Raw genomic sequence first — 22155 nt, forward strand, 5'->3', positions numbered from 1 at the left:
TAGAGAAAGCCCTCGCACAGAAACGAAGACCCAACACAGCCATAAATAAATTAATTAATTAATTAATTTTTTTTTTTAAAAACCAATAACGAATAATAAAACCATGCAAAAAAAAAGAATTTATAAAAAAAAATGCTTTTAAGAGGCATGCCCTTCTGCATTTCTTTTATCAGTAACAATGAGATTCTGAAATTATGTAAAGGAAAATTCGTATTTTAAAATAAATTTCAGAGATTAAAAGCATTCTGCCTTACTGAAATGTTTCCTACACATCTTACTTTTTTTTTTAATTTTTTTTAAAAATTTTTGGCTGTATTGGGTCTTCGTTGCTATGCACGGGCTTTCTCTATTTGTGGTTAGTTGGGGCTACTCTTCGTTGCGGTGCGCAGGCTTCTCGTTGTCATGGCTTCTCTTGTTGCAGAGCACGGACTCTAGGCACGAGGGCTTCAGTAGTTGTGGCTCGCGGGCTCTAGAGCACAGGCTCAGTAGTTGTGGCACACGGGCTTAGTTGCTCCATGGCATGTCGGATCTTCCCAGACCAGGGCTCGAACCCGTGTCCCCTGCATTGGCAGGTGGGTTCTTAACCACTGCACCACTAGGGAAGCCCCTACACATCTTACTATTAAAGCTCTATGGGTGCTTCAAGGAAATAATCTGCTCTTTCTGTGGTGAGGGAACTTCCTCCAGGAATAAGAAGTTCTATAGACAAATTATAAAATTACATAAAATTTACGAGATCAGCACTACATTAAATGAGACTGTAGAGATATATAAGAACCGTCCTTTCTGTCAAAAAGATGATTGCCTTGTAGGGGAGAGAAACAAACTAATAAATGCCGTAAAGTTTATATATGGACAGTCAGGTGAAAAGGAGAATGAGTGATGCATTCTGCTAAGCAGAGAAGGAGTCAGAAAAGATTTCAAGAAAGAGGTATAGTTTGAGCTAAATCTGGAAAGATGAGTGTTTACCAGCAGGGGGCGATTTCTGAACAAAGTAAAGCACAGCATGTTTAAAGATACAGAAGCATGAAACTAGCATATTTGTTGGAGCCTAGGATGAGAAAGAGACAAGAAGGGAGGAATAAGACCAAGCAGAAAGGCTGGAGCAAGATTATGGAAGACTTTGAAATTTGGACTTTGTCTTGCAAGTGATGGGAGTCATTTTCAGGTTTATGATTTAAATTTTGACTCCTCTCTACCATGTCATTTTAAAGGTGTACTGTTTTTCTTTTTTTTAATTAATTAATATATTTTTGGCTGCATTGGGTCTTCGCTGCTGTGCGCGGACCCCTCACTGCGGCGCCCCTCCCGCTGCGGAGCACAGGCTCCAGGCACAGGGGTCCCAACAGCTGTGGCTCATGGGCTCTAGAGCAGGCTCAGCAGCTGTGGCACTCTGGCCCAGCTGCTCCGCGGCATGTGAGATCCTCCCGGACCCCAGCTCGAACCCATGTCCCCTGCACTGGCAGGCGGACTCCCAACCACTGCGCCACCAGGGAAGTCCGTAAAGGTGTACTCTTATAGGGCAATAAATGCATGCAATAAGTAGGCATTGAACTTAATCACCCACATGACACTGGAGCCTAAAACTAAGGTTTGTGTAACTTTTGTGTATCTAGGTGAATGAGTTAGAGGTTTTCAGAAGCAGAAGAAAGGACAAGAAATTTGTTTTAAATGTTTTCACCTATTAGCACATATTATGCGCTAGACACTTGCACATATTTTGGCTTATTATTGCTCACCACTATTATTCCCATTATCCAGATAAGGAAAAGTGAGTCTTTTGGTTAAGTGACTTGCTCAGGCATGTAGCAATTAAGTGGCAGTTTGAAATTTAGCTCCTGTCTCTTAAGTCCAGCATTCTTGCTGCTGTAGAATAAATCTGCTGCAGGAATTGTCAGCATAACTTCTTCAGCCCTCATGAGTTATCCACGCATCTCTGCCTCTCCTTGATGCTGATGCAGAGGCCAAGAGGCCAGAGTAATCCACAACAGCTTTGAAACATTTAGTTTACCATGATGAAGCCAGCACTGGGGCACCCCCACCTGTAGGTAACAGCCCTTTTGTGGCATGCCACCTAATCTGGTTGGTTTTACCTGGCTGGAGTCAGATCTAAGAAGCAAGACTAAGGAAGCAGGAGACGTTTGAGATTTGCAGAGTAGCAGGAATAGGTTTTCTTTCCCCTTTGTAATGCACTTCATTTACATGTATTTCTTTTAATATTTTTCAGGTTTACCTTAAGGTAAAGGAGCCTATATTCCATCAGGTAATTTTTAAAAATTATTACACATTTTATTATTTAACCTGCCTTGTGTTTTCCTTTTCTAGTAAATTATATGCATATACAACTTCTGTAAGTGAAATGGTAGATGTTTTAGGAAAGAACAGTGTTTAAAACAGAGATTGCAAACAAGTTCCTACAGAAGCAGATGTAAGCAAAATAGGAATATACCAAGAACAGTCAATGCCCAGGCCCCACGGGCTATTGGTAGATAGTCACGCAGGTGCAGCATTGCTCTTATAAGCAGAAAACAAAAACAGGAAGCATTATACACATGCACATGTAAACAGTCTTTTTTATGACATTATTTTCTAGAAAAGATAAGGGGAAAATACTCAAGGAATGTTCAGTCTAACATATCTTAAGTAGTTTTTTGAGGTGGGAGGTTATTTATACTGAGGGAAACAAACATAGGAAACTTTGGTATAAGAAATAATAACTTAAGTGCATCCTAGAATGAAACCAGAGTAAAATGAAGTATCAGACCCTAAATAAAGAGAGCTCTTATTTATTGAGTGCTATGATGTGCCTGGTCACTATGCTTATTACTACATAGACTCTAATCTCCCCAGCAGTCCTACAAATTATGAATTACTGTCTACATTTTAAGGGAAATGAGCTCAGAGATATTAGGTAATTTGTGCCAGAGTTACACAGTTATTAAGGGACAGAGCCAGGGCTGTAACTAGATTTGTTTGACCCCTGTCATCATTCTTTTAACAAAGCAGGGTAGATAGATAGATAGATAGATATGATAGATAGGTAGATAGATAAAGGATAAATAACTAAGCACGCAAACAAGCACACATTTCAGGAGGATTAGAGGCCTTGTACTTTTAGAATATTTTGTGCTTATATAAAAAAGTAAATGTTCCTATAATCTTTTAAACTTAAACTAGACAAACCACCTGAAATCTGTTTCTTGAAGAAATAAATTCCAAATCCACGTTATTGTGCCTTGCTTTTTTCCACAGGCCAGCTGAAAGTAGATGTACTAACGTAGATATTATGGGGGGTGGGGCATTCTCACTTTCCTGTTTATTATAGCTTGAAGTGATGTCATTATATATTTACCCCTTTATTAGAAATACTTGTTGACACAGTGTAAAAAATGAAGTTTATGTGAAGAATACTTCAGTTTTTATAAGCTTCTTATTTGCCTTTATAAGAAAGAAAAATCATAACCACAAAAGAACAAAATTTAGAAATTTGGAGTTAAGTTTTCTAAGTTTATTACCATTCAGTTTTCTGTTTTGTGTTTTTGACTTATTTGACACTGTGTTTATGTAATAAAAGGAACAAACTATTCATATAACTTTTCATGCTGCAATTTCCATGTGTTTTTCCAGTAATAAATATTTTCTTCTCTGTGTATAGGGAAGATATAGGGAAGATATCTGTGTATGCTGATAGGAAGGTAGGCAGGATGAAAACTTATAGCTATGGCTTATATCCTAGGCTTAGAGATTAAAAATCAGGATAGGGAAGTGAAGAAGTAAAGGAATACTAGGGTGAAGTGGATAAGCAATCTGAAGGTAAGACATTCATTCATTCATTCATCATGTGTTTACTGTGTACTTTCTCATTACTAAATTTTGAGCTGGAATTTGGAAGTAAAGAGGCAGTAGATCACAGACTTTTAAGATCTAAAGTGAGGCAGACCTGGATTCAAACTAGTCTCTCTGCTTATTCACAGTATACTCTGGATAAGTTACTTAACTTCTTTGAGCTTTGGTTTCCTCGTTATTCAGCAAACACTTTTTAAGTGCCTTCAGTATGCCCGGTGCTGTACTAGGCACAGGTGATATACTAGTCAGTGAAATAATGAGGTCTCTTGCTCTTATAGAGCTCATAGACCACATCTCTAAAGTTGGTATAATAATCTCCTAAAGTTGTCTGAGTATTAAATGAAATAATGCATTTAAACCTTAGCACATAGTAAAACACTCAGTAAATGTTAACTAATATTAATATACTAAAGCACATAAGACATTGCTGCTGGTCTCAAAGAACTCACTATCTGGTCAGGAAGATTGACTTGTAAAAACGTATTTGTAGTATATACGTTTTGTAATAAACATGTAAAAGAAGTACTAATGTAGGCAAGGGCACAGTCTGTCCGTTTAGATGACTCAAAATAGGATTACAAAATACACCTAGTGCATGTAGCTAAATTATTACTTACTCTAGTACTGAAGAACAAGTTAAGGAAAATAGCCCACTAGTTTGATACAATAGTATTCCTCGCTGCTTTGTAAAGTTTTATTTAAAGAGAACTTTGCCTCAAATGTCTAATCTAGAGTATCCTATGCTGGTCTGTTAAGTAATTAGAATTGATACTTTCTATTGATATTTATACGTAAGGCTTAAAAAAAAAATCTATCCCTAATTATTTTCTGGGTATCATTCTTAAGAAAAGAGAACTTCTTTTTCTGAGAATCTTCTAATTGTCAAAGTTTGGAGTATTACTCTCAGTTCTTTCAGGTAACTTGATATTTTTATGTGTAGAAACTTAGAAAAATTGTTTTAGAATTTGTAAGTAGAAAATTGTTTTGGAATTTGTGACAGGATTTACAATATTTTTCAAGATCTTAAAAATAATGGAAAAGGAAGGAAAAGCAATGTGGTCTAATCTAAAGGAGCTCTGATTAAGACTGGAATCTTGATTTCTTACCACTTTGATTTCTTGAAGTTCAGAATCTCGATTTCTTGCCATTTTGTTATCCACCGAAAAATTTCTTGCTGTACCTATTCTTCAGTATCTTCATCTGTAAAATGTTCAAACCAAGGAAAGGTACTATTTCACAAGGATTATATAAAAATAATTAATATAAGGTAATGCAAAGCACAAGGCAATAAACATACTAATACTGTGTGATACTAAAAGTACTTAGTAAGATGTGCATAAATTTCTGCCTATGATGATCATGGAAAGCTTCTAAAAGGAGATATTTGAGTTGAGCTAGAGAGATAAGTAGTGATAGTACAATTAAAAATATCTGTCACAACAAGGATGATTGTCTTGCTAACCAGATTAGCTTCCCTGAGGGAGAATATACTGATAACAGTTCTACTTTACTGTATTAAATCCAAGGTGATCCAAACATCTCCAAAAGAGAGCCAAATGCCATTTATTCATTTTGATGGCCTTGCAAAGGATAATACTCAGATCACATAGCTGTCATGTTCAATAGAAACACCAACATATCTTAAGCAAGAAAACAAAAGAAAAGCATGCATGAGAATAGACTAAAAGAACATTTAAGAAGTTACTGAACCCTCTTAAAGTAGCTAATTGACAAATCAGTAGTTGAATATCTCAGATGAGATCTCATCTAATGTCTCAAAGTGTACTGTTGCTTAAAATCTTCTTGCCAAAGTAGATGTCTCCGAGAGATTGTTTCTAGACGTGACATACCAGTATTTTATTACTACCCCTTCTAATTTGACCTTCAAGGTTTGCAAGAAAGAACACTATGTAAACAATTTGAAAAACAGGAACTTAAGTAGATTTTTTAAAATTCTATTATGTTTCATTTGTGCCATTTTATTACAAATTAGGGTAGAAGGAAACTACTGTATAAGCACACTTGGAAAAGAAGATGATTTTTTTAGTGTCTACTATGTGCTAAATATTATATATTCTTTCATATAGTTTATATAGATTGACTCACTCATTATCTTACTAAAATATCAACAAACCTGTTTAGGAATTATCTTCATTTTATAGGTAAGATAACTGAGAGTCAGAAGGGTTAAGTAATCTGCCCAGTGTTTCTCAACTAGTTAGTGGCAGAACTGGAAATTGAAACCAGATCTTTTTTTTTTTCCCTCAAAGCCCATATTGCTTTTATGATATTATATGTCCTTATAGCAGATTACTTTGGAATCTAATTTATTGTCAGATGTTTTTCAAAAGAATGAAAAATACTATTTATATTTTTGTGCAATAATGAACTTGGAAAAATGTGAAGACTGAATATGTAAAACTTAGGTATAGCTGTGGTTTACTTTAAGTAAACCCCAATTCAGTTGTCAATTCAAAAAACTGCCCAAAGTCAAATATAAGTGAAGTACTTTGGGAATCAAAAGAGATTAAGTAATTTTTATAGAAGGATTTCAGGCAGGCTTCACATAGGAAATGACATTTGAGCAGGATTTATTTGACCATGGAACCCTTTTTTATTGAATATCTCTTAATATCTCTCAGCACGGTGGTATTCTGGGGGACTGTTTGGGAAATCCTGTGCTAAATACGAGACCCTGCAGAACACGAGAAGAGAAAGAAGGCTGGAACCAAATTGTGAATCACTGGCTGTCATGCTAGAGTTTGAAACTTATGATTTTGCCATTGACAGAGGCATAAGATTATAATATCTGTTTCAGATAATTCTGGCAGTTGTATGTAGGATGGATTAGAAGGCTGTATAGTTTGGGCAGAATTAAAATTTTAAACCGGTTCTGAATATACCTACAAAAACTATGTTTTTACCAATAGACCACATTGCCTTATGAGACTTATGAAATTGTTTTATAATTAAAAAGTAATATCTACATTTAGCTTATTACTATTTAAACTATCATCTAAGTATGTAGGAAGCACCAACCTTTTATCCTTATCATATGAGAATAATTTATATATTAACTCCCAAAATAAAATGCCTCTTACATCCCTATTTTGACTATGATTATAGAAATATGAAACCACAGTCACCTAGTTCAGTCCCTTCATTTTACAAATGGGAGTCCAAGGCTAAGATAAATGAAGTGACTTATACAAGGTCATATACTGAGGCAGTAATCGGGTGGTAGAAAAATCTAGAATCCAACTGCAGCCCTTGGCTTTTTCTGGTAGAGGTTCTCTTTACTATGTTTGGGCAATTGAATGAGTCCATTACAAACTCCAAATGCCTAAATCCCATTACCTATTACCACCATAGGTTCCCACTCACTGGGGCTTTATCCACAAATCCCTACCTGATCTCCCACCCTAATAAACTGTTCGTGACCACAGGTGAGCTGAGTGCCTTTCTCCTAGAGTGAAAGACTTGAGCTCCCTCTGGGCATTCAATGTGAAGCTAATAATTATTCTAGCGGGTTAGTATGGAATTCTTTCTTTATCTTTTAAATATCTTTTATTTTTAAACAATATGAAACTTACAGAAAGACTGCAAGAACGATAAAAAGAACTTTTCCACCTGAACCACTTGAAAGTATACTGTCAACCTGTTGGAGCATGATGACTTATGATAGTGTCTATTAGACTTCTCCATTGTAAAGTTATTCTCTGTCCCTTCATAATTAATAAGAACTTTGTAGTAAAGTACTCTGAGACTTACGAAAATACTCTTAATTATTAAGCTTTGAATTTATTTATTTTTATTTCTATGGACTCTCTCTTGTATTCCTATTTTATTCAATGAGTTATGATTTGTTACTATCATGGTTTATTTTGGTGTAAAAATTGTCTCAGATTTGGCAAGTGGAGCACTTTCAGGCCGGTGTCTGTGTCCTTTTGACCTGTTCCCATCATTCTTTGAATATCTCTTACTTTTTGGCACAAGAAGATGTTCTTGGCTCATCTTGTTCTCTCCCTGCTCCAGGCCTGATCTCCATGGAGGCTTGGTTTCTTTGAGTGGAGAATGGAATTTAGAAACCAGATCCAAGTACTAGATATGTGATTACATGTGTCTCTCCTTTATTAGACTGAGCTCTTTGAGGTCAGGAATAGGGTGTCTTTTCATCTTTGAATGATGAATGAATGCCTCATCCAATGGCTGTCATTCAGTCGGTGTTCAATAAGTATTGGGTTGACCAAAAAGTTTGTTTAGGTTTGTCCGTAAAATCGTACGAACAAACCCGAACGAACATTTTGGCCAGACCAATACTTGGTAGAAAATAAACTGGTCAGTTATTTGGAACTCCTCTCTATGTTTTGACTTAATCCACGGAATAGACCATAAGGAATGAGTCTATTCCTTAGTGGAGAATGTTAGCTCTGAAGAAATATTTTAAGTCAGTCTCCCTCATTATCAAAATAATTATTGTATATCTACAGTTTCCAAGGTCCCACACTACAGCCCCATCCCACTTAATTTGCCCTCTTTTACCTCTCTGTTTCATCTATCTTCAAATCTTTCCACACAGGCATCTTAATGCCAAGTCACAGAACAAAAAATTGTTTTTCTACTTTGCTCAAGATACTTTTCATTTTACTGATAAACAAAAACACAACATGCTTTTTTCCTAGGCTGTAGGCTCCTTAAGGATAAATACCAGGTCTCAGTTTACACACAGCATATTTCTATGATGCTTCAGCAGGGAGAAAACACTAATAATATTTTTATAGTCTTTGGAGTTCGAAGATCGAAAAAATTATTAAATATGGAAAGATATGAAAATTCCTTGTAAAAATATTTTTAGACAAAAATTGCAGGGAGTGGAAAAGTATGTATTCTGTTATCTTTTTATTTAAAAAATGACTTATCTTAAAATATGCATAGAAAAAAGATTATGTGGACACCTCTAACATCATCCCAGGCTGGATATTAGTTAACCCTTTACTCAGACCAGGAAAGCCTGGGAAATCAAGATTTTATAGCTGGACATATTGCCAGCCTAATAAAATCAGTCTTCTATAAAGACAGAGGCAAGAATAGATACTGAGTAGGCCACTAGCAGGGTCTGCTTCAGATTCCTAGGGGAGAATCAGAATGTATAGGGTAGAGGTGCTTGTGAAGAGAAGAAAATTCATTTGAAAAACCCCCGTTGCACTTCCAGTGCATACGTTCTTATCCAGCATTTGTTATGTTTAACATACTCCCTGAACAATCCATTTCTTTTGACTTCTCTATGCTGATGAGTCATAAATCTGTTAATTCAGCTCAGTTTTTTCTTCTAAGGTTTAGACCCAGATACCCAACTCCTGCTAGAGATCTCCACTTGGATATCTAACTGGCACCTCAAACTCGAAACATATCCAGAAATGAAGTCAACATTTTTATCCCCTGTCTTTCTTTTCAGATTATTCTTTAACACAATAAACAATTTCACTATGCACCCAACTGCCTAAGTCATAAACCAGGCCATCATTGATTTTTCCCAACTTATACTAACTCCCATATCAAATTAATTATCAGTCTAAGCCCTAAATATTTCCCTAATCTATCCATTTTTCTCCTTTCCCAGTAACACTACCCTAGTTCAGGCCCCATGTCTCACCTAGGTCACTGCAATACTTTGTCAGTGGTCTGTTTTCCATCAGTCTTACCTCCTCCTAATTCATTCTCCTCCTAACATGACAGGGACATCTTTCTAATACATGAGTGATCATTTTGAGCTACTGCTGAAACTTTCATTGACTTTGCATTGTTCTTAAGATAAAGTCCAACTCCTTAACATGACTTGAAAAGCCAGGCTTGACCTCTGCTTACATTTCTGACTTCATTTTTCCCACTCTTCTCTCCAACAATATATTCTAGACAGCATTACTTTTTTCTAGTCCCCAGAATGTAAGCTATGACCATTACTGTCTTCCACCTTCTCTTAATAATGTTTGTTATTATTAATAATGCTTGTCCTACTAATACTTCAGTTATAAAATTAAACATTAAATCCTTCAAAAAGTCCTTTTTTTCTTCCAGTTTTGTTGAGACATAATTGACATACAGCACTGTATAAGTTTAAGGTGTACATAATGATTTGACTTACATACAACATGAAATGATTATCACAGTAAATTTAGTAAGCATCCATCATCTCATATAGATACAACATTAAAGAAATAAAAAAAATTTTTTTTTCCTTGTGACAAGAACTCTTAGGATTTACTCTCTTAACAACTTTCATATATAACGTATAGCAGTGTTAATTATATTTCTCATGTTGTACATTACATCCCTAGTCCATGGAAGTCTTTCTGATCTGCATAAGTTTGGATTAGGTGGCCTTCCTATGTGCTTAGAAAATACTCTGTTCAATCCCTGTCATAGAGTTAAAATACTACATTTTAACTGCCTGGTTACTTATACCTCTCTTTACTAGATTGTAATTGCAGTGAGGGCAGGGGTCGTGCCTTTCTTGTTCACGATTATAGCAGCATGGCTGCAATTATTGATTGAGGTGGGCAATCAGTCTCTAATAGGCTTTCATCTAATACTGTGTTTACTTAGCTTTATTGTAGAATACTAGGTCGAGGATACAGCAAGTGTAACGTTTTCATCTCATCAGGAGATTCAGCGCTATCCTTATACACAGCTTCTTTTGCCCTTTCATCCACGTAAGTTGTGTACATCTGCCAGGGATGAGAGCTAAGTGTAGTGGAAGTCACTGTAACATGCAGAAGCTACAGCCCCTTTTTTCTTTTTTTTTTCCCCTACCATTCTTTATAATAGGCATCTTTTATACTGTTCTAATGCAGGCCCCAAGCCTGCAACCTAGGTACAGTCCTTCACAACAACAAAAGCAGACACAACATTCCCCATTTATCTTAACTGTTGTATTCAAGGCTGGAAGACTTGTGGTCATACGCAGCCAGGCCTACATCATCCCAGGCTGGATATTAGTTAACCCTTTACTCAGACCATGATGTCCCCAGGGTCTAGTACAATGCTCAATACATATTTGTTGGATTCCATTTAATAGAGAGACCACAAGTAGAAGGCTGGAGTCATAGCAGGGCCTTATAAGAGAGTCCACCTAAAACATCAGTGTATAGAAAGGTTGAAAGTGAAAGTATGGAAAAATATATACCATGCAAACACTAAGCAAAAGAAATATGGTATAGTTATTTTAATATCAGACAAAATAGACTTTAAGGGGAAAGTATTTCTATTGGTAGAGAAGGATTACTTTGTAGTATTAAAAGTATTCAATTCAGAAAATTGTATTAATTTAAAACTTGTATGTACCTTTAATATATATAATACCTCAACATATATAATGAAAAAAAATGACTGAACTAGAAGAAAAAATAGAAAAATCTATAATCTTTGGGGATTTTAATACACAACTCTCAGTAACTCAAGAAGATATAGAAGATTTAAACTACTTGATTAAAAAACTTAACCTACAGAGCAAATGTAAAATACTGCACCCAACAACTGCAGAAGCACTTTGTTTTTCCACATTTACAAACATTGACCATATACTTGCTCATACAGTAAGTCTTAACAAATTTCAAAGGATTGTAATCAGAATATAATTTCTGACTGTAATGCAATTATGTTAGAATTTAAGTAATATAATTTTAAATAATATAGATCAAAGAAATATAGAAATTTCCAATCATAGAAATTGGAAAATATTTTGAATTGAATCAATGAAAATAAATACATGTTAAAACTTGGGGGACCTTCTGGTGGTCCAGTGGGTAAGACTCCGTGCTTCCAATGCAGGGGGTCCAGGTTCAATCCCTGGTCGGGGAACTAGAACCCGCATGCATGCCGCAACTAAGAGTCCACGTGCCGCAACCAAGAAGTCCGCATGCCACAACTAAAGATGCCACACGCCTCAACGAAGATCCCATGTGCAGCAGCCAAGACCCAGAGCAGCCAAAATAAATATATATATATATATGTATATAAAAGAATGGCTACATTAAAAAAAAAAACTTGGATTCAGTAAAATTCGTATTTGGAGGGAAATATCTAGCCTTAAAATGTGTGTACCAGAAAAAAAAGGCTAAAAAAGGAAAGATATAATGTATATTTCAAGAAGTGAAAGATAAAAGCAAAAAGGAATACAACAGAAAACAAATATGCTATGGGGAGAATCAGCAAAGCCAAAAGTTGCTTCTTTAAAGAGACAAGTAAAATTAACATACCCTTGGTGAATTTGATCAAGAGGGGAAAAGGCAAGCACAAACAATATCAGATATGAAGGGACTTCCCTGGTGGTCAGTGGTTAAGAATCCGTCTTGCAGTGCGGGGGATGCCAGTTCGATCCCTGGTCGGGGAACTAAGATCCCACATGCCACGGGGCAACTAAGCCTGCGCACCACAACTACTGAGGCCGTGCATCACAACTAGAGAGCCCACGTGCCACGACTAATCAGCCCATGTTCTCTGCAGCCCACACACCACAACTACAGAGCCTGTGCACCTCAACTAATGAGCCCGTGCACTGTGAGATCTCACACACCACAGCTAACGAGCTCGTACGTCGCAACGAAAGATCCCATGTGCCGCAACTAAGACCTGACGCAGCCAAAAAATAAATAAATATTAAAAAAAAGAAGAAATGAAAAAGTGATATCACATCAAGTCCTGGTGACATTAAAAAGTTAATTGAATATTATGAACAACTTTATGTCAATAAATTTACATTTTTCATTTTTATTTTTTTAAATGGACAAATTCCTAAAAAAGTATAACCTGTAGAAACTTAGAGAATACAAAACCTGAATTGTCCTATAAACAATGAAAAGTAGTTCAATCAGTAGTCAGAAATTTGTGTGCAAATATGACTTTGCTAGAATGTTTACCACACATTAAAAGAAGAAATAATTCCAATCTTACGCAGATTCTCATAGTGAATAGAACAAAAAGAAGAGATACTCTCCAACTCATGTATGAGGCAAGCAAAACTTTAATACCAATAAGGAGAGTTTGAAAGAGTTAAAATAACAGGCAGAAGTCCTAGGCAAAATATTTCCAAACCAAATCAGCCAATATAAACAAAAATAGGATAAAGCATCATGACTAAATTAGATATATCCCAGGAGTATCAAGTTGGTTAGACTATTAATCAGTATTAGAAAATTATATTAAAAGATTAAAGGACAAAAATTATATGATTATCTCAAGAGATACAGAAAAGTATTTGATAAAATATATTAATTCATGATTTTTAAAAACTCTTAGCAAACTAGAAATAAAAAAGGGCTTCTTAATCTGATAAAGATTATTAAAAAAAATATTTTTTTAATCCTACACTCAGTGTAACACTTAGTGATGAACCATTGAAAGCTTTCTCTTTGAGACTGAGCATGAGATAGCAGTACTTGTTATCACCAATTCTATTCATATTTTACTGGAGGACCAGGCCCACTCAGTTAAGCAAGAAAAAGAAGTGAAAATTATTGAATTAAAAAGGTGAGACAAAACTGTAAATATTCACAAGTGATATACAAATGTATATAGGGAAAACCTAAAGACTCTACAAATAAATTATTAGAAGAGATTTTAAAAGGTAAAGTCACATTATATAAAAGCAGTTTGCAAAAAAATGGTTGTATTTATATATAATAGCATCAAACAGGTAGAAAATGACATTTAAAAATTACTACTTATGATAACCATCTAAAAATATTTATAAAGTACCTAGGAGTAAATCTAGCATAAATGTCTAAGACCTATATATGGAAGAAATTATAAAACACATTTACAGACATTAACGAATACCTAAATTAAATAGCTATACCATTATTACAAGACACAGACAACACTAATTTAATCTTAAAATTAAGAATTTAGGGTCATAAAAAGACAAAATAACGAGAGTGAACACATAACACTATAGAGTGGACTAAGATATTCACAACACGTATAATCAAGCAAAGACTAGTATATGTAAAGACCTCCTACAAACCAATAAAAAAAAGTAGGAGACCCAGTAGAAAAATGGATGAGACATTTCACAAAAGATTATATCCAAATGGCCAATAAACATATGAAGTGGTATTCAATCTATATTAGTCATCATGGAAATGAAAATTGAGAACACAATGAAATACCACTACATACTCAACAGAATGGCTAAAATAAAAAAGACTTTATAGTACCAAGGGCTGACTAGCAAGGATATTAAGCAACACTCATACACTGCACGTGGGAGTGTTAATCGGTATAACCACCTTGGAAAAGCGTTTGTAAAAACTACTAAACTTGAATTTGTGCATATGCTATGATCCAGCAGCTTGGCTCCTGGGCATACGCCCAGTAGAAATCCCTGAACATGTACACCAAAAATTATATATATATATATATATATATACACACACACACACACACACACACACACACACACACACACACACACATATTTTTTAACATCTTTATTGGAGTATAATTGCTTTACAATGTTGTGTTAGTTTCTGCTGTATAACAAAATGAATTAGCTATATGTATACATATATCCCCATAGCCCCTCCCTTTTGCGTCTCCCTCCCACCCTCCCTATCCCACCTCTCTAGGTGGTCACAAAGCACCGAGCTGATCTCCCCGTGTGATGCAGCTGCTTCCCACTAGCTATCTATTTTACATTTGGTAGTGTATATATGTCAGTGCTACTCTCTCACTTTGTCCCAGCTTACCCTTCCCCCTCCCCATGTCCTCAAGTCCGTTCTCTACATCTGCATCTTTATTCCTGTCCTGCCCCTAGGTTCATCAGAACCATTGGTATTTTTAGATTCCATATATATGTGTTAGCATACGGTATTTGTTTTCCTCTTTCTGACTTACTTCACTGTATGACAGACTCTAGGTCCATCCACCTCACTACAAATAACTCAATTTCGTTTCTTTTTATGGCTGAGTAATATTTCATTGTATATATGTGTCACGTCTTCTCTATCCATTCATCTGTCGATGGACACTTAGGTTGCTTCCATGTCCTGGCTATTGTAAATAGTGCTGCAATGAATATTGTGGTACATGACTCTTTTTGAATTATGGTTTTCTCAGGGTATATTGCCCAGTAGTGGGATTGCTGGGTCATATGGTAGTTCTGTTTTTAGTTTTTTAAGGAACCTCCATACTGTTCTCCATAGTGGCTGTATCAATTTACATTCCCATCAATGGTGCAAGAGGGTTCCCTTTTCTCCACACCCTCTCCAGCATTTATTGTTTGTAGATTTCTTGATGATGGCCATTCTGACCCGTGTGAGGTGACACCTCATTGTGGTTTTTATTTGCATTTCTCTAATGATTAGTGATGTTAAGCATTCTTTCAATCTGTGTATCTTCTTTGGAGAAACGTCTGTTTAGATCTTCTGCTCATTTTTGGATTAGGGATTAGGTTGTTTGTTTTTTTGATATTAAGCTTCATGAGCTGCTTGTATATTTTGGGGATTAATCCTTTGTCAGTTGCTTTGTTTGCAAATATTTTCTCCCATTCTGAGGGTTGTCTTTTCATCTTGTTTATGGTTTCCTTTGCCATGCAAAAGTTTTTAAGTTTCATTAGGTCCCATTTGTTTATTTTTGTTTTTATTTCCATTACTCTAGGAGGTGGGTCAAAAAGGATCTTGCTGTGATTTATATCAAAGAGTGTTCTTCCTATGTTATATATGTGTATAGCAGGATTATTATAAATAGCTAAAACTTAGACCCCAATGTCCATCAGCAGTAGAATGGATATATAAAATATACATATTCAAATAATGGAATATTAGATAGCAATGAACACTGATATACCACAGCTCATATAACAAGTTGAATGAGGCTCACAAACACAATACTGAGTAAAAGAAGCTTGACACAAGTATATAAAACGGAGTTCCATGTATATTGAGGTTCAAAACAGGCAAAACTGAACTCTAATGTGAGAAGTCAGCATAGTGGTAAACCTCAGGGAAGAGAAGTGTATAGAACTTGAGAGAGGGGTATGAGGTTGATTTTTGGTATTCTGCCAAAGTTCAGTTTTTTGACCTAGGAAGTCAAAAATTGCAAAGATATTTGTTTTGTGATAATCCTCAAACAGTGTTTATGTTTTGAGCACTTTGTGTGTTATATTTTAATTTTAAAAGTTTTTTAAAGTTAAAACAGGAACAAGTAAGTAAGAAAATGACAGACAACCAAATAAAAAAATAGGTTTGAACAATAGCAGATATCAAATGGCCAGTGAACATAACATACAGTGTTCAACCTGTAATCGGAGAAATACATATTAAAAACCACATAGACTGACAAAACTTTAGAAGTCTTGACTATATCATGTTTTGAGTATGTGACATAAAAGAAACACTCAGAATACACGTTGGTTGGAGTAAAGGTTGGTATAACCACTTTGGAAAACAGTTTGACATTTTTAGTAATTTTGATAATAATATACCCTCTGACCCAGCAGTTACATTCCTAGGTACATACCCTGGAGACACTTTTGTATGTGTGTACTAGAATATATGCGTAAAAATGTTCATAGCAGTGAAAACTGGAAATAACCTCAAAATGTCCATCAACCCAAGAATTGGTAAATAAATTGTGGTAGTTATTTATGTGATATCAAAAATGAATGAACTATGGCTACGTATACAACATAATTGAATCCTAAAAGATAAAACAAAAACAAATGTATGTAACATTATTCTATTGTAAATTAAAATTAAAATTTTAAAAACTTATTTAGGAGTTCATATTTAGGATGCCAGTTTAAGTTAGTAAACACGTAAATAAAAGCAAGAAAATGTGTTTATTATAAAAGTCAGGAGAGTGGTTTCCTCTAAGGAGTAGGGGAGAGGGTTGGACTGGTAAGAGATAACATGTGTCTTGACCTAAATGGTACTTTCCCAGCTATTGGCTTTATAAATATTTAAGTTATACATTTATACTCTATGCAGTTTTCTTGTATTTAATATTTCACACTTTTAAAAGTTAAATTTTCCCACTAGGTTCAGGTTTCCAGGTAGTAGTACCTATCCAGTGCTCAATATAGAAGAGAAAGAGGTTAGTTGTTGTAGCCAAGTCTGGGAAGATGTGGGAGCATATAGAATAAAGAACACAAGGGAGTCGATTAACCTCAGTCAAGAAGAAATGGGCACCTCTTTCTTTAGAAACTAGGAATGGGAGAAAGAATGCAGGGAGAGGGTGCATATGAATGCAGAAACACTTAGGAGGAGAGTTTAAAAGAGTTCAGATTTATAAGATGGGAAGTAGAATCATTTGCTGAAAGTGAAGCTAACAAGAAGGAAAGGATCTCTAGGGAATATGAGGCAAAAATACAGCATTTGTTCAGGTTTCAGCAGATATTTAAAATTTCACGTAACCATTCAGAATTAAAATTGACATGAGACTTCTGATATTGATTATTCACAAGCAGGCTGTTTCCTCAAAGGTTAGTATAACTCTTCATTATATAATTATACATCTGTTCTTTAAAATGTAATGAAAGATAATAAATGTTTACATTTAACTGGGAGGGCTATTTTTGTAGGCAAAATATACTTCCTTTGCTAAAGAATCATGATTTTACTAACTTCATTTTCCCTTTCTTCTTCAGGTCATGTATGGAATGTTGGTCTTCACATTAGTAGTTCGATCTATTTATATTGTTACATGGTAAGTAGTTTGGATCATCAAAAGAGTATACTTAGGTGGTAAATCTGTAGCCTAAACTGAAATAACACATAAAACCCAACTCCAGAAAGGCTATTGATAGAAAACTTATAACCCAACATTTATTATGGTATATTGCAAGAAATACTAATTCTTTAAGTAAGTTGTTAATAGGCATCACGTGAAACCAGTAGTTGTGAAATTGAAGAAATTTGAGGAAAGCTATGTGTGATGGCCTCCTTTTGAATATTCATAATGTACATGAGTTTATTAAAGGCCTTGAAAAATCCTACAGTAGAAAAGAAAATAATTGTTTTTGTGTTTCTCAAACTACTTAACTAAGGAACCCTTTTTGCAGAACACCTCTCAAGGAAGACTATTAGTGTCACAGAGAAACAGTATTCCAGAAAGATCATTTAGGAAATAGGCATAATATTTATAGAGTTCATGAAAAATAAAATAAGTATTTCATGTGAGTACCTGACATAGGGCCTGGCCATATAACAGATGCTCAGTAAGTAAATAGTATGATTTATGGGTTTGTTCCTGTTTTTTTCTTTCTTTTTTTTTTTTTTTAAAGTTTATGTCCTTTTATTTTAGTTTTTTTTTTTTTTAATTTAATTTATTTATGGCTGTGTTGGGTCCTTGTTTCTGTGTGAGGGCTTTCTCTAGTTGCGGGAAGTGGGGGCCACTCTTCATCGCGGTGCGCGGGCCTCTCATTATCGCGGCCTCTCTTGTTGCGGAGCACAGGCTCCAGACGCGCAGGCTCAGTAATTGTGGCCCACGGGCCCAGTTGCTCCACGGCATGTGGGATCTTCCCAGACCAGGGCTCGAACCCGTATCCCCTGCATTGGCAGGCAGACTCTCAACCACTGCCCCACCAGGGAAGCCCTGTTTTTTTCTTTTTTAATTAAACTTTTTGTTTTGAGATAATTGTAGAAGCACATGCATTTGTAAGAAATAATAGAGATTGTCTGTACCCTTTACTAGTTTCCTCTAGTGATAATGTCTTCCAAAACTGTAGTACAATATCATAACCGTGATTTGACACTGACAGAGTCAAGATACAGAACAATTCTATCACCACAAGGATCCCTGTGTGGTCTTTCTGTAGCCACACCCAATTCCCTCCTACCCCGTTCCCTTACCCCCTATGCTTAACCCCTAGCAACTACTAATCTGCCCTTCATTTCTCCAATTTTTCATTTTCAGAGTGTTATATAAATGGAATCACACAGTATATATAACCATTGGGATTGGCCTTTTGCACTCAGCATAATTCACTGGAGATTAATACAAGTTGTTGAGTGTATCAATAGTTCACCCTTTCTATTGTGAATAGTATTCCATGATATGGATGTACCACAGTTTAATCATTCACCTGTTGAATAACATCTGGATTTCCAGTTTTTTATTTCTAGTTTTTTACTATTACAAATAAAGCTGCTATGAATATTTGTTTACAGGTTTTTATGTGAATATAAATTTTCATTTCTCTGGAATAAATGCCCAGAGTGGAATTGCTAGGTTGTATGATAATCATATGTTTCATTCTTTTTAAAACTTTCAGACTGTTTTTTTTTTAATTAATTTATTTTTGGCTGCGTTGGGTCTTCGTTGCTGCATGTGGGCTTTCTCTAGTTGTGGTGAGCGGGGGCTACTCTTCATTGCGGTATGCGGGCTTCTCATTGCGGTGGCATCTCTTGTGGAGCATGGGCTCTAGAGCACAGGCTCAGTAGTTGTGGCGCACGGGCTTAGTTGCTCCGCGGCATGTGGGATCTTCCCAGACCAGGGCTCGAACCCGTGTCCCCTGCATTGGCAGGAGGATTCTCAACCACTGCACCACCAGGGAAACCCAACTTCCAAACTGTTTTCCAGAGTGGCTCTACCATTTTACATTCCCACCAGCAGTGTACGTGTGACCCAGTTTCTCTGCATCCTTGCCAACATTTGGTGTTGTCACTATTTTTTATTTTAGTCATTCTTACAGATGTGTACTGATATCTCATTGTGGTTTTAATTCTTCTTTCCCTAGTGGCTAATGATGTTGAACATATTTTCATGTGCTTATTTACCATCTATGTATCCTCTTTGGTGAAACGTCTGTTCATGTCTTTGCCCATTTTCTAATGGGATTGTTTCTCTTTTTTTTTATTTGACTTTTGAGCATTCTTTTCATATTCTGGATACTGATCCTTCATCAAATATGTGGCTCACAAATATTTTCTCACAGTCTGTACCTTGTCTTTCATGCTGTTCACAGGGCCTTTCACAGAGCAAAAGTTTTTAATTTTGATGAAATCAGTTTATCAATTTTCCTTTTACGTATCATGCTTGGGCATGCAGGCTAAGGACTCAATGCCTAACCCTAGGTTTTCCCGTTTTTTACCAAAAGTTTTGTATAGTTTTACATTTAAGTTTATGATTTATTTTGAGTTAATTTTTATGTAAGGGGTATGGAGTAGGTTGAGGTCCATTTTTTAACCTACAGAGGTCCAACTACTCCAGGACCACTGGTTGAAAAGGCTGTTTCTTCACTGAATTGCTTTTGCACCTTTCTCAGAAATTACTTGGGTATATTTGTGTGGATGTATTTTTGAGTTTTTTTATTCTGTTGCATTGATTTAGGTGTCTGTTCTTCTACCAGTCCTACTCTCTGATAATTCATTACGCTACCTATAAAATAACTCTTCAAATCATATAGATTGATTCTTCTCACTTCTTTTTCAAAACTGTTTTTTCTATTTGGGTTCCTTTGCCTTTACGTATAAATTTTAGAAAAATAATGTCTATATTTAAAATCTTATTGGCATTTTGATAGGAATTGCATTAAACCTGCATATCAATTTGTGAAAAATTGACATCTTTACTATGTTCAGTCTTCCAGTCTATGAACACTGTGTGTCTTGTGTGTCTCTCCATTTATTTAGATCATCTTTGATTTCTTCCATTAGCATTTTGGAGTTTTGGTGTTTTTTTTTAATTTTTGAATTTTATTTCATTTTTTTATACAGCAGGTTCTTATTAGTCATCCATTTTATACACATCAGTGTATACATGTCAATCCCAATCTCCCAATTCATCCCACCACCACCCCCACCCCCCGCCGCTTTCCCCCCTTGGTGTCCATACGTTTGTTCTCTACATCTGTGTTTCAATTTCTGCCCTGCAAACCGGTTCATCTGTACCATTTTTCTAGATTCCACATATATGCATTAATATATGATGTTTGTTTTTCTCTTTCTGACTTACTTCACTCTGTATAACAGTCTCTAGATCCATCCACGTCTCTACAAATGACCCAATTTCGTTCCTTTTTATGACTGAGTAATATTCCATTGTATATATGTACCACATCTTCTTTATCCATTCATCTGTCGACGGGCATTTAGGTTGCTTCCATGACCTGGCTATTGTAAATAGTGCTGCAGTGAACATTGGGGTGCATGTCTCTTTTTAAATTATGGTTTTCTCTGGGTATATGCCCAGTAGTGGGATTGCTGGGTCATATGGTAATTCTATTTTTAGTTTTTTAAGGAACCTCCATACTGTTCTCCATAGTGGCTGTATCAATTTACATCCCCACCAACAGTGCAAGAGGGTTCCCTTTTCTCCACACCCTCTCCAGCATTTGTTGTGTGTAGATTTTCTGATGATGCCCATTCTATCTGGTGTGAGGTGATACCTCATTGTAGTTTTGATTTGCATTTCTCTAATAATTAGTGATGTTGAGCAGCTTTTCAGGTGCTTCTTGGCCATCTGTATGTCCTCTTTGGAGAAATGTCTATTCAGGTCTTCTGCCCATTTTTGGATTGGGTTATTTGTTTTTTTAATTTTGAGCTGCATGAGCTGTTTATATATTTTGGAGATTAATCCTTTGTCCGTTGATACGTTTGCAAATATTTTCTCACGTTTTGAGGATTGTCTTTTCGTCTTGTTTATGGTTTCCTTTGCTGTGCAAAAGCTTTTAAGTTGCATTAGGTTCCATTTGTTTATTTTTGCTTTAATTTCCATTACTCTAGGAGGTGGATCAAAAAAGGTCTTGCTGTGATTTATGTCAAAGAGTGTTCTTCCTATGTTTTCCTCTAAGAGTTTTATAGTGTCTGGTCTTACATTTAGGTCTCGAATCCATTTTGAGTTTATTTTTGTGTATGGTGTTAGGGAGTGTTCTAATTTCATTCTTTTACATGTAGCTGTCCAGTTTTCCCAGCACCACTTATTGAAGAGACTATCTTTTCTCCATTGTATATCCTTGCCTCCTTTGTCATAGATTAGTTGAACATAGGTGCGTGGGTTTATCTCTGGGCTTTCTATCCTGTTCCATTGATCTGTATTTCTGTTTTTCTGTCAGTACCATATTGTCTTGATGACTGTAGCTTTGTAGTATAGTCTGAAGTCAGGGAGTCTGATTCCTCCAGCTCCACTTTTTTCCCTCAAGAGTGCTTTGGCTATTTGGGGTCTTTTGTGTCTCCATACAAATTTTAAGATTTTTTGTTCTAGTTCTGTAAAAAATGCCATTGGTAATTTGATAGGGATTGCATTGAATCTGTAGATTGCTTTGGGTAGCATAGTCATTTTCACAATATTGATTCTTCCAATCCAAGAACA

General features: G+C 35.6%; 1 protein-coding gene across 2 annotated transcripts in view; it reads left to right on the plus strand.

Moving 5' to 3' along the window:
• Positions 1-22155, plus strand: part of ACER3 (alkaline ceramidase 3) — a 193276-nt gene that overhangs the window by 133538 nt on the left and 37583 nt on the right. For both annotated transcript variants that reach the window (XR_014231781.1, XM_082343393.1), the window contains exons 6-7: positions 2228-2263; positions 17492-17550. Coding sequence is in view for 1 of the 2 variants with exons in the window: in XM_082343393.1 (XP_082199519.1) it covers positions 2228-2263; positions 17492-17550 (95 nt within the window). In the remaining variant the exon portion in view is untranslated. The remainder of the gene's footprint in view (positions 1-2227; positions 2264-17491; positions 17551-22155) is intronic.

This window comes from Balaenoptera borealis (genome assembly GCF_965194805.1).
Source record: "Balaenoptera borealis genome assembly, chromosome: 11".
In the NCBI taxonomy this organism is placed as follows: Eukaryota; Metazoa; Chordata; class Mammalia; order Artiodactyla; family Balaenopteridae; genus Balaenoptera; species Balaenoptera borealis.